Below are 15,002 nucleotides of genomic sequence, written 5' to 3' on the forward strand. Positions count from 1 at the left end.
TCCATTGAACCAATGATCTTATCTCTAAAGCTAGGAAGCCGCCAGACCAACTTTTACCTTGTTACTATAATTATGTATTGCATAACCCATGCTTATTCAAGGCCTAAAATAATGATTTTATTGATAGCCAGGCGCTTAAAATTTGACAAGATTGATTTTAATAATGTATAAAAAATAAACACACTCGATGACCGCGACCTTTTTTTTGCATCTAGTAATAATTCTTGGTTTAATACTGTATTTGTAATTTCTGTATTAATTGTAAAAATGTATGGAATACTTATGTTTTCATTTTCATTTTTCTTGGCTTAATCTATATGCATATCTGGTATCTGTGGTTTCACTTGCGAATTGCGTGGTACTCTTTAAAAAGTATTTGTGATAATCCATACTAATATTATAAATGCGAAAGTAACTCTGTCTGTCTGTCTGTCTGTTACTCAATCACGCCTAAACTACTGAACCAATTTGCATGAAATTTGGTATAGAGATATTTTGATACCCGAGAAAGGACATAGGATAGGTTTTATCCTGGAAATCCCACGGGAACGGGAACTTTGTGAGTTTTTCTTTGACTGCGCGGGCGATGCCGCGGGTGGAAAGCTAGTATACTATAATCTAGATAAGATGGATACTGTTTTGCTTGCAAGAGTTATTTATTCTTACAAACTTTCGATTTTATAGTATTAGACTAAGGATAAGGATAGGTTAGGAAGTATGATAGGATACGATAAACTGTAAAGATTTGACAGGCAGCGAAATATCTATGATTACCAAATTAAATAAAACACATTCATAAGCTAAATTAACTTTAATGATAAGCATAATAAGGTACAGTTTCGTGGGTCTCCGAAGAATGGTGGGTGATAGCAGAGTCAGGAGTTCTGTATGAATATATAGACGTTGCTGGAAAAACGACGGGGTGGTGTTCCACCTCATGGATTAGGGGGTGTACAGAATGGTACACACCATGGTTGATCACTTGGTTGCTGTGTGTGGACGTGGTTTTAGTAAGAGGAATGTGTAAAGGTGCGTGCACAATATGGCTGCTTCCGTGGTCGACGTATTGTGAGCTTTGAGTTAAGGTTGTTTTGGCCAATGGGATTGCTGGGATGACGTGTGTGCTGCCGTGGTCGACGTATTGGGAGCTTTGAGTCAGGGTTGTTTTGGCCAATGGGATAGCAGGGATGACGTGTGTGCTGCCGTGGTCGACTGCATGACTGCTGGTGGTGAGAGTGGTCTTGGCGAGCGGTACATAGGCGTCGTAGGGCGCGGATAGCGCGCAGCCAATGAACGAGAGGATTACCTGGAGATAAATGTTTCAGTATAGTAATAAAGTATACGAAGATCGTTCTTTAATAAGAACATTTGTAACAACAATTTTTACTAGATATATCACAGTCGGTTTAATCAAATTTTTCGTAAATTGTTAATACCTAGATATAGAGTCAATTAATTAGATACACAACTTAGAGGATATTAACTTTCAAAACTACAAAGAGAAAAAAAAAGAAAATAATACATAAAATAAATTAAAAATTAAATAAGATGCACAAAGGGTATTATGACTTTTTCTATGAATGACCAACCTATTCAGATCTTCAATCACGCTTTAATAAAGAGCAGCAACCTACTTCTAATTCGATAAGTGCATTGTGCATTATGAATCAAATATGGTTTTTGTATAGAAACAATTAATTGTTGACTTAAAAATTATTAAAATATAATACAAATATTTGTTTAAAATGTATAAATTATTCAACAATATGAATAAAATAAATATTATTATGTAAATAATACTATTATTGTAATAACTTATATTAAATCGATTTTACTTAATACCACAACGGTACTTAATTTTAATAACTTGAGGCTTAACAATATTGGATAAGCTTATAAGTTCGATTAAGGCGAGGTAAGTAAGGTTAAAGTTAATATTATCTATATGTAAATTTCAAGGTGGGAGTTAAGTGTTTTTTGGCAACTGTAGCTAATCCAGAGATATTCTATTTTTGGCAACGTAATTATTGTAATATAATTAATATATTTGTAAGGTTAGCCGCATTTATTTATTTTATAAGTTAGTTTTTGTACAAAATGTTATTTTAGTATTGATTTCGATTAACTTTTCAATAAACATTTGTTTTTGTTAATGAAATATATCTCGCAGATTAAATATGAAACTAATTTACACCAAAAAAATAATATTAGTCTATATGAGGAAATAGGAATATAATATCATCTTTTATAAACTTTCTGTTTATATTACGATCATAAACTTCGAATATTATTTATGACTAAAGTTAAAACCTTAAAGTGCAAATTACTCACAATTTTCAACATTTTTCTTCACTTACAGTGTTCAACTGATTTCCGAAGAGTCATGTAAGCTTTTATATGTTGAAAATTAATCGCGAAATTTCGAAACAGGGGCGGTTTTTACGCAACACAGCAAAACGGTTATGATTTTTTGCGATCGGTTCATGTCAAAATAATAGATATGTTTGATTTACATAAGTTTATTGATTGATAGATGTAACCGTTTATCGATTAAATAGAGCGGCAAGATTAAAGATAATGTTATTAATGATGTTAATCCTATTTAATCTCTTGTTGTACAAATTTTCAATTGATTTGATTGTGCAAACATAATTACTTTCGAGCATAACGGTACCTACATGGAAGATTCTTTTTTTATTTGACAGTAGGACTTAGGCGAGTGTACGCGTTCGCGTTATGATAATAATATAGCAGCCCCTCATGCTGACATCGAGAAACATCACAAAAAAAAACATATAAACTAAATTACTTTAAAAAAATACGTAATTTTATTAGATTAATTATCGTTATAGAACGACAAATCAATGAGAATTGAGAATTGAACTATTCATAAACCATTGTAAAAGATGAATGAATCGATTACAATAAATGCAATATGAAGCAATTCAAAAGCTTGTGCAATAGCTTAAACCTTAACTTCAACTACAATAGAACAGCAAGTCATGAGGTACAGACACACAGATGGCCATACATTGCTTAAGACAACAATAGGCTTATTGAATTTATAATATGTACGATAAAATATTTTATACTGCGATAGAGAACCTTTATTCTGTTAATATTGTAATTCAATTTATTATCAAATTCTGCAAAAATCGTACATAATTATTGTTCTTTATCTATTCATTCCTAAAACAGAGAAAGATTCACAAATCATAGCCCATTTTTAATACATATTTATCCTCCATGAAAATTAACTGAATGTATAAATTCAAAATTTTTTTTACGAAACGTGAATGAGTATTTATCTATATGACTGCTCCATCTTCTTTCAGAAATAATGAGATGCTTGGTCACTCAATTTATGGAATTTATTTTAATCTTTCTGTATTATACCTTTTTAGATCTATGCATCATTATCTTCGCGAAGTATATACCACATGTTCCGTTTATTTGTGGTACCTGATCATCCGCAAAAAGCTGAAGATTAAAATAAACAAAGAAAATTCAAAGAAAAATGTTTATTTCCCGTACACGAAAGCATAGAGCAGATTGCAAAAAGAATATAACAAACTAGCGGTCCGCCCCCGGCTTCGCCCGTGGTACATATTTCGCAATAAACGGTAGCCTATGTACTTTCTCAAGGTCTAAAGATTGTCTGTGCCAAATTTAATCACAATCGGTCCAGTAGTTTATGCGTGAAAACCATACATACATACAAACCTTTCCTCTGTATAATATTAGTATAGATATGTTGGATGCAATACAGCTCTCAACCTTGCTCATTAAGCTTCAAGCGTGATGTAACTGCATCGTTGATAAAGTAATTATATATTATATTTGGTGATTTTTATCGGCCATTGTGTTGCTATGAATGCGGGTTTAATAGGGCTGTTTGAATATTGCACGGGAACGTTTTTAGAGTATTTTATGTTCAACTAGCGTCCGCCCGCGACTCCGTCCGCGCGGATTGTTGGTCTTCGCGTGGATGGTTTATTTCTCCATTTTGAGTGACTCTGACAATGACATCTTATAAATACTATTGGACCCAAATACGGCTAGGCCCATAATAATAATACGCAACGTGTGTTCGCGGTTCTACAGAACAACGTCTATGAATAAAACTGAAAAAATAAGATTAATTTTTTTCTACGTATTTTTCCAGGATAAAAAGTATCCTATTTTACGCCCAGGATAATAAGGTATAATTATACCAAGTTTCATCGAAATCGAACCGTTAGTTTTCACGTGATGCCTTCACATACAGACAGACAGACAGACAGACAAAAAATTTTTTAATCACACATTTGGGTTTGGTATCGATCCAGTAACACCCCCTGGTATTTATTTTTTCAATATTTTCAATGTACAGAATTGACCCTTCTACAGATTTATTATATGTATAGAATAGATACTAGCTTACCACCCGCGGCTTCGCCCGCTTTGTCTAAAACCTAATAAATTATATACTAAAACCTTCCTCTTAAATCACTTTATCTATTAAAAAAAACGCATCAAAATCCGTTGCGTAGTTTAAAGATTTAAGCATACATTTTATACTATGTAGTGATTATAAGGTACAAAACGGTTAACGAATCGGTAAATTTTTGTGAATAATGAAAGTGATTATTCCGAATCCTTATTTATTGGTTAAATACTGCAGATTTGTACTGTAGTTGTGTTGTGTTCTCATAATAATATTGCGTATCAGAATTATTCGTTTTGGTTTGATTTTTAAAGTATATGTAGGTACCTATTATGCAGATAGTACCGGACTGTATAAGATTTTGGTTTTTAAAAACGAACGGACACGCCAATAAATCACAACTACAGTACACATCTGAAGTAGGTACTTAATAAAAAAATAGAATTCTATTCGCAATCAGAATAATTACTTCATGAAATTTACTGCACCTATAACCTCCTTGTGTTTTAAATAAAAATAAACCTCAAATCATAAAATCCTTACATAGGTACCTACATAACAAAAATTCTATATAAATTTTGTAGGTAGGTTACATGTATTATTTGAAGATATTTTTTATAATACTATCATCTACTTAATTCTTACACAAATAAATAATTTATATTTTATTGCGTGTCACGTAAAACCGCCATGTTTAAATGATAAAGTGCTTAATTTAATTTTGTGCAATTTCACCAGATGCTTATCAGCTTTGACAAGGCTGTCAACAAATTATTCATCCTTATTATATTGTAGGTTACATTATTTACTTTTATTAATTATTAAGTTCATTACAACTTTTATTTTAATAATTGGGTTATAATGAGATGAAAGTGTATAGTCCAAGTTGAGGAGATTGATCGCTAAATCTACTTGAGTTTACATAATATACCTACTTTTAGAAAAGAAAGTTTTGACGCAGGTTTTCATGAATAAAAAGATTTTTCAAATATAACCAACGTTCCTTTTCATGTTGCGGTAATTATAATTATTTATGTCCATTTATATGGGTATGGTATAGGTTTATAAATATAGTTTTTTTTCTTTTGTACCTATTTATTTGAGTCATTTTTTTATTTTTCAATGGAAATCAAACCCAGATCAGATCCACATATTGAGTTAGCGTTATCTCGTAGTTACGTGCGAGCTAATAGAGCAGAAAATCATAACCGAAAGAATAAAAATAAACTATAAGATATTTATACTATAATATATAAATCTTTATATAAGATATAAAGCCGGCCATTCAGGCATTGCATACAAAAAGTCTAATAAAGATTCATATTCAAGTTCATTTCGTAAGATTACCATCAAAAGGTTACGGGCCGTAATCGCCTCGCCCATTTCAATGAATTATTATCAATTATATGCAACTGTACTCTTTATTAACTCAAATGTATTTTTGTTCATTGTTATTTATAGGACCAGTTTGTGGTATTTATGTACTATGTACTTTGCTGATGTTTTGTGAAATTACTTGTATGTATCCTGTTGAAATTTCGGTGAAATAGTGAAAACTAAATGAAAACAGGATCAATATTTAATTTCTGGATGCAAAGAGGTGATGGTTTAAAATTTTGAAAAATATTTTAGATCTGCATCAAATAACGCATTTCACTTTTTTAATACCAAAGCCTACACGTCTAATCGCATCAGAATCCGTTCAGTAGTTTTGCGTGATGTAGTAAAAACATTCAAAATGTCGTATTTGTAGTAGTTAGTAAGAAAAAAATTATTTTCATTATTATTAATTATCATGCTTAAACTTTATAAAGTGGTTAAATTTCGATTTTATATCCACATATTCCTTCATAACATATTATCAACGTAATTTAATCGAATATCATAACATTTAACGAAAAATAATTAATATAATCGACGAGTCATTACAGTATCGAATTATAAATGAAATTGATATATCGATTTTTCGATAAATAAATGTCGATACGGTCCTTTTGACCCCTTTTGCATTACGCCATAAACCGACCACATTGGAAATTTTATTAATTAAAAAACAACTTTATAGTGATAGCAATACGTTATATTATTGATTGGTGGATAATCTTAAGGGTTTTATAATAAGGTAAACATTTTTAACAGTAATGTCGTAATTAAAATCACACTTACTGTGTAATTGAGTATGAATAAAGAGAGCAGAATCAAGGTGTTCATTATATTTTATATTAATTACTTGCGAATTCCTTCGAGATAAAATTACACTTAATTAAAAATATATGTTTGTGTCATTTGGCCCTCAGATAACGCAGAAACCGATTTCGTATGTAAACTACGTTTAAAACTAATAAGAAAATTTAGGTAAATAATCTAATCTTATATTCCCAGAAATAAAATCCTAAATAATAATAATAAATGCTTAAGTGTAAGTAGCTTATTTAAGCACGATTTGCGAAAATTTTGACAATTTTTTTTTTGTAAACAGAAGCTTAAAAAATATGGCGATAAAAAACTTATCTCAATAAAAACTCAACTTAGTGTTTTCTCCATTATTTTTCTAGAAGTGTATGTAAATATACATTCTGGCATTTCGACAAGCCTCATATAATTACAGTTCAAGCGTAATGAGCTTAAATAAATTTAAGTCGTATGTAAGGCCTTTCTTGTTCGGTCAAGAGCAACTGACAAATAAATACATATAATAATTCATATAAACATAACCGATTTGAACTTCTTTTTTTGTAATCAATACTAATATTATAAAGCTGAAGAGTTTGATTGCTTGAACGCGCTAATCTCAGGAACTAGTGGTCAGATTTGAAAAATTCTTTCAGTGTTAGATAGCCCATTTATCGAGAAGGCTATAGGTTATATATCATCACGCTAAGACCAATAGGAGCGGAGCTAGTAAATAAATAAGTCTAGTATTTCAGGAAGTTTAACTAAGCTACTATATTACGCATGTAAGGAAGACGCATAGTTGATAAGGCGCTCTTACTACTATTCACTTAACACTGGATGTGTTACATTATAAGATTGAAAAAAGTTAAGCAGGACGCAGCGCAGCCAATATATTGATGGGCGACCACATTTAAACCGCTCCAACCGCTTTCCAAAGGCATGTAAACATGTTTATCATATTTTGAACAGTATTCGCTTATGTGTGTCAAAAGCTTTGACAAAAGCCTTCGACTTGATTAAATTTGACAACTTGTTTGTCATAATAGTTTGGACAAAATAGACATTTGATATAACGAAAACCGCCAGAGGCCTTAAGTTCACTATTACAAATCAAGTGTCAAATCTCATCGACTCTATTTGTGCTAAAACAATATTCAGGGTCAAAGGCATTTATATTTTTCTCATAATTATATTTATAAGTTTTTCTAGCCTCTGATAGAATTAAGATAGCTCTCCCTTTTAAAATTATACTTTGCTCACATTGCATTTTCGATTAACGATACATGCACGACACGTGCATGCGTTAGATAAGAAAATTCACAACATCTTTAACGCATCGCGTCTTGACATTTTAGCTCTATCTCTATGCCATTTCCCTTACTCTAAGCATTTTTCACTTCTAAAGAAACATATTCTGATCTTAATTAAGTTTTGATTTAATCATTAGATATTAGTATTTATTTTGCCCTTTACCCCTTAATTCTTACGAAACATCAGTACAACATAACCGGACGAAAATTGCTATCAGGTATGACAGATTGTGGCGCGGCGTGAAACAAATTGGCGTATTATACGATCCTTGGATGGATTATTGAATTTAGAGATCCGTAAAAATGTTTGGAAATACATCTATGTATGTTCAAGAAATTACATTTTTCACATTGCAGGGCCTGTTATTTTTTCAATTGATAACTTAAACATGTTATTTCTAAATTCATCACTTAGAATAGAATTAGCTGTATTTTTTCAATAATCATCAAGGAAATAAAATTGATTTAATAGTATTTATTTATCATTAACAGAAAGTCTTGTATATGTTTTATCATGTCTGGTGAAAACAGAAGCAGTCGTCTTCAATCTATTAAGCAAAATATTTTAAGTTATACTAAATCTTTATGTACGGAACCTCAAAGAAATATTACTCCTCGTGCTTAATTAAATGAAATCTGCTCAAAATTTATTCACAAACTTGATAAATTATAACCCCTTTTAACCCAAATTTTCAGAGTTTACACTCAACTTTTAAAAGGGTCAAAATTAACTGTCAAACTTATGCGAATTGATAATTGTGCATACATAATCATAAATCGCTTTTTATTACAATAATATTACTGACGTGTTGGTTATTATAATTTTTTGACAAGCCCTCGCAATTTAAACGGAATGAGAATAATATGACTCAAAGATGACTCATGTTTAATTGAAATTTATTTTTTTATAACTTTCATTTCACTTTGCAAATGAACCAAAATATAAATTTAAATATCTTAGAGTAACCGAATTTTAAAGATTAGTAAATATAAGTATTGCAATTTCTATCCTCTAACGCTATAGTGCTTTAGTGCATCTATCGATAGCGCACTTCGACACAACTTTCGAAGCTTTTAGCTTTAACAGTTTTTTTTTGTTTCTTATCAAACTCGGTTTCAACCATTTGTTGGTGGACACATATTGACATTGTTTCTGCAATAATTTATGATAAGGAATTCGAATACTCTTGTCGTTTTAATTAAAATAGAATGCAAGTCAGGAATTTAATGGCTGACAACTCATATTATAAAGTAATTCAGGTGTTTTGTTTTTATTTTATGCGTGAGAAACTTAATTAGGACAACATGAATCTTTCCAGACAAAATAACTCACACCGATAAGAGGTCACTGACTCCGAATGTGCCAAAAATTGCAATGGGTCAACAACCGGGCCGATACAATCGTTCGTCTCTGTCTATTTATAGTCGAGCCCGAAATTTAATACATTTAAGGCATTTATATGCTATGGTAACGCAAACCCTTGTCAAAGAATATTCGCTAACGGAACAGACAGGGATTGCATGGAAATGTGAGGTTAAAGGCAAAATAAACAACTAATTAAGCAAAGACTGAATTTGTTATGTACACCGTGATTGACTTTACTATCTTCGTAACGCCAAGTGCTCCTTCTTCATAATACAAAGCTACATTACAACATATTTTTAAAACCGCGTAAAAACTTTAAATATTCCATATTATTATTTTATTCTATGCTACCTTACCAATATTGTATCAAACATATGTGCTTAAATTTAATGTCCCTGTTCATGGACCCTATACCTATATTTTCGAACTGATTAATAGGTACTTATTTACTGAATACAAGGCAAGTGTTCACTTAACCTTGTCTGTATTTATAACTGTTATTACAACGCGTATCATAATTTCTCAATAATCTTTTAAAATTAAAATGATATCTGCCCCCAAATTATAGCTTTCAGTACGATAACTTATATTTAATTTGTTTTCATAAACAGCAATTTAAGTATGAAATAAATTAAAAATAAAGACAGTATCTCAACAGCTGGATAAATGAATAATGGCCGGGTGTAGCGCGCGTGTGTGACATTTCAAGGTGATCGGCTTATAAGGTCGGTGGTGCACTGAGATATTTTAAGAGTCTTTAAATACAAACTGTGATTCAAAATAAAAAATACCTCTACATTATCAGGGTACAATAGAATGGACAATAGAGGTAAAATCAGTGTGATGACAATCATAATAATATGATTGATATAGTTATTAATTTCGCTATTAAACTAAATTTAATTTTTAAAACATTATTATGAGATATTTTATTCTTATAAAAACATCTAAACTACATAATGTATGTTAAATACAGGGAGATTACATTGTACATTGTAGGTTAAAAGTTTTGCCATATATTTCATTTATCACACACTCACGAATAAGAAGTATCTTTTCACATAATCTATAAATTAAGTGGTACAAAAAATAATTAATACTATTAATTGCAATACCCTAATTGTTAAAGTAAACACCAAAAGTAACACGTAGCTGTCAAATTTAATTTATTTCAATTATTATCTGAGGTAAATATTATTGCAAATATGCTGACATTTGAGTTAAAGATTAAATTAAAATATGTTTTTGATCTGTGACAGAATTACTTAATTTATTAATTAGTTGTTTTCACATCATGCGTATTTTTCCTTTCTTTCCTTATTCCATATAATGCAACCTATTACCAATCATCGCTTAAATCTTCCTTCCGTATTATAAATTACTATTAAAATTATGACATACTAGCGATCCGCCCCGGCTTCGCCCGTGGTACATATTTCGCAATAAAAAGTAGCCTATGTCCTTTCTCGGGTATCAAAATATCTCCATACCAAATTTCATGCAAATTGGTTCAGTAGTTTAGGCGTGATTGAGTAACAGACAGACAGACAGACAGAGTTACTTTCGCATTTATAATATTAGTATTGATGCATTATATAAATTAATGAAACATAATATAACTTTTCCAAACATCGTGTTTAATTTACAATTTATCTCTTTTTTTTAACAAATAATAAACTTTACTAGATACCATTACCATTTCGTCATGAGGGATTTATAAGAATCTCTCTCTATATTATTATGACCTCTTTATTTATTTGTATGAGATTGATATAATTATTTTAGAATGAATATCTATTTCTATAAGTAGAATCTCATTGCATCTTTATAATCAGGAAAATTAAATAGGTCAATATATCGGATATCTGAATACGATTAGTTATTTCGGAAGTAAATTGAGCCAATGTATTTATTATGCACTGACTCTACTATTTATGGATGAATTTTAGTAGGAACTTGATTTATATTATGAGAATTAACACGTGGATAAAATATGAATTTTATAATAAAAGTAAGGAGAAATCAAAGTTTGTATTTCATGTTAGTTATTTACTGGACCGTTTGCCACGTAGTATCCATGTAATAAGGCCAAAAATTGTGCTTCTGGCCCTTCAGCCCTTGTAGAGCGATTTCCTAATGAATCTGAACATTATAAATTTATAAAGAATATAAAAAATTCGATCACGAGGCGGGACTCGATCGATGATAGAATTTTTTCTATTCTTTACAAATTTATATTTATAAAGCATATTTTGAATGCCATAAAACCAAAAATATCAAATTCAATCTTAACATTTTATAAAATTGCCAAATTTCAATACTCTTGCTCTTCATAATATACATTATTGTGTTATCACCGATCCTTGATAAGTTAACAAAGATTGAATTAAATCTGTCCGTTTAAAGATACAGCCGAGTAGTTTGGCCCATGATAATCTACAAACTAGAAAGTATTAATGCTCTACCACTAAAACATTTAACAAATAATAAATACATTTTTCTCTACGCGAAGATTTTATTTTCGTCTCACAATTTGCAACGTAGCTTCCAAACCAATTATGCCAGCCTCTAATCGCTTCCAGGCGGCTGGCTTCACGAGCTGAAACTTTCAGACGATTTCAGCAGAATGCCCGCGATCTCACGATGCCAATTATTACGGTATAACATTTAAGTGGCTTTCGCTGATGAATTTACGGGGTTCTATGTTCTTGTCAACGATTAATAGTTTTTGTTATTTACTTACCGCAAGTTCACCTGCTCTAAAAGGGAATATTTTTTTTAATAGATATTTGATGATCTGTTCGAACCAGTAGTTTCTGAGACTTAGATAAATAGATTAGAGATAGCGTATTCAACGGTATTAACTTATTCTTAGCTTTATATTACATAGTAGCTATAGATTCTCTTAATAAATTTTCTCTTTTTTGACACTATGATGATTCTAAAAACCTGTTTTCCTACTTAGATCATTCATAAAAGCCTCTATTGTCTATTTTCCCATAACCTTTGGCCAAGCAATGGTTGGAAAATATTATCAAATAAAAAGGTCGATTCCCTTTGGGAATGGAATGATTGCAAGATAATAAAATACCTTCTTATAAAGATAAATCAATCGTTGACATATATCTTGTGGCTGTACCTGATTCAATATAACCCCTGGGATTAGGATTACGAAAATTACATGTTTTATAAAATATCTCTACAGGCATAAAGATCCAATTCGATGATTCTGTAATAATATAATCGTAATATTTCTTTTGCCGATAAGATATTATACAAATTAAAAAAACCAAAGATGTGATGTACCTAATAATTTAATTCATTTATGTTTGAAAGTGATTTTATATTAATGTTTTCGCATTGTAGTTCCTACTAATAATTTATTAATTCTATAGATTCAAATAAGCCACATTACGTCCCAATTAGATGTCAAAGTTATTTTACATCTCATTTCCCTAAATCGTAATTAAGGGCTTCACAAAATCATAAACCGTTACAAGAGCACAAAATATTAAATTGCACAATTTCACATTGTTATTGTCCACGGGCGTTAAGCAAGTTGTGGCCTTAATTCAATTGACAATCAGAATCGAGATCGAGATACTGTAATATTTGTTTATTAAAAGCTACATTTATAAATATAAAATTTACTGATACTTTTGATATTCATTTTCAAACATTATTTAATTTAATTGTATCCTTCAATGTCTGTTAAAATAGTTTATTAACCACAATTCTCTTTGTTACAGATTCCTCGCAATCTGGTGGCCACTAAAGTGCCAGATCACCAAGCGACGAGCACGTATGATGATTGTCTTCATCTGGATCTTCGCCATCCTCGTCACCATACCGTGGGTGTTTTTCTTCGACCTCGTGGTCGTGTTCGATGAGACCCCACACGTCCATCTCTGCTTGGACATCTGGCCGAACCCCATCAGCGAGGTCCTCTACTTCGTGATCGGCAACCTCATCTTCTGTTATATCCTACCTATGGTCCTTATTACTATGTGCTACATCTTAATTTGGATCAAAGTCTGGCGCCGCGCCATCCCCACCGACACGCAAGATGCACAAATGGAGCGAATGCAGCAGAAATCTAAAGTCAAAGTTGTAAAAATGCTGGTCGCTGTGGTCATTCTATTCGTTCTGTCCTGGTTCCCACTATACCTCATCTTCGCAAGGATAAAGTTGGGAGGTCCGATACAAAAGTGGGAGGAAGAAATGCTACCGATAGTGACACCACTCGCGCAGTGGCTCGGTTCTTCTAACTCTTGCATCAACCCAATACTGTACGCGTTTTTCAACAAGAAGTACAGGAAGGGTTTCGTCGCGATTGTCAAGAGCAGGAAATGCTGCGGCAGACTGCGTTACTACGAGACAATTGCCCTACAATCGTCCAGTACCTCCACCAGGAAGTCTTGGCATTACAACAACAACCACGCTTCTATCACCCGTCGATCACCACCCGTTGACAAGAATGCTGTATCCTTCATCTTCAACCACACTGGAGTTTAAACGAATTTTCAATACTTCTTGGAAATAAATCAGGCGCGGAGCCGACCCCTGACGCTGTCAGTACCCTGACCATATCGTAAATGAATATACTGTTATATTAACTGACATTGTTGATTGAAAGGTTTTCGGTTATGACTATACAGAAAAGATATTCTAGCTGTATTATTAAATGATCTAATAAACTTGTCTAACTTTTATACGTAATGACATCTTTCCAATACGATGCGACATTCACGCACATCAGAGTAATTTTATATATTATGTATTGAAGTATGTGTTACTACTTACTTTATTTTTTTTAATATCATATCTCGCAACATATTTATCTTCTCTAGCTGTATTATATTAATATTTTGAAGTAATCCGAATAGAATTGCCCATGTTACAGGCATACGTCTTTTATATTATAGAAATTAATCGTAATTCTTTTATTAAGGCGGTACAAAATAGAATTATTTGCTTGGTATTTTTATACCCCATATAGAATGTAAAAGTTAGCATTTTATGATGACAGAAAAATAATAATATTCATTAAATAACAAAGTTAGTAAATAAAATAATATAATAAGCAATATTTAATCTATGGACGGAGTCCTTTCTTTTTTTAGACAATGACATTTTATATAAAACAAAAACGAGCAAAGCTTCAAAAAGTTATAATATAATTTAATATAAATTGCACAATATTTTTATAATGATAACTCTGTAGGTTTGTTGTTGGATTTAATACAAATTTACTATGCTAAAATATATTTTCTCGTAAATAATGTATTGAATAAAAATAATTTATATGTATAAACATTTATATAACCTATTAGAATCTATGTTTATAAATAAGTAAATGCTGTAAGCACAAACATTTTATTAACATTTAATTTTCTTATCGATGCAAAGTGAATTAACAATAATTTACTTAAATAAAAACAAAAAATCAGTAAAATTATCATAGGACCAATTTATTTAATTTTCGTCATAGTTAAATGATTTTTTGTTATCATCATATAGCTATGTAATCTAGATTAAAAAAAAAACTAGATTTAAGAGCTGAAATCGTATTTGAGGCAATTGTTACAATTGTATTGAATAATATTTCAACATGGAGTCGCCTGTTCTCAGGTTAATGCCGCTTATAATGCACAAATGTTATAGTTTAGATAAAAAAAATACTCATAAGATATTTATATGAAATATTTTCATACTATTACAATCT

At 31.0% G+C, this 15,002-nt stretch overlaps 2 protein-coding genes across 2 annotated transcripts in view; one reads left to right on the forward strand and one right to left on the reverse strand.

Moving 5' to 3' along the window:
* Positions 1-14,025, forward strand: part of LOC123694864 (neuropeptide SIFamide receptor-like) — an 88,456-nt gene extending 74,431 nt beyond the window's left edge. Inside the window, exon 3 of the mRNA XM_045640461.1 lies at positions 13,027-14,025. Coding sequence (XP_045496417.1) covers positions 13,027-13,792 — 766 coding nt within the window. The 3' untranslated portion in view covers positions 13,793-14,025. The remainder of the gene's footprint in view (positions 1-13,026) is intronic.
* On the reverse strand, positions 797-2,366 carry LOC123694865. Its single transcript, XM_045640463.1, has 2 exons — positions 2,332-2,366; positions 797-1,306 (listed from the first exon to the last, which is right to left on the reverse strand). The coding sequence occupies exons 1-2, from the start codon at positions 2,341-2,343 to the stop codon at positions 812-814; spliced, it is 507 nt and encodes a 168-aa protein (XP_045496419.1). The 5' UTR covers positions 2,344-2,366; the 3' UTR covers positions 797-811.
* Positions 14,026-15,002: the final 977 nt, after the last annotated feature.

This window comes from Colias croceus, chromosome 10, assembly GCF_905220415.1.
Source record: "Colias croceus chromosome 10, ilColCroc2.1".
Lineage (NCBI taxonomy): Eukaryota > Metazoa > Arthropoda > Insecta > Lepidoptera > Pieridae > Colias > Colias croceus.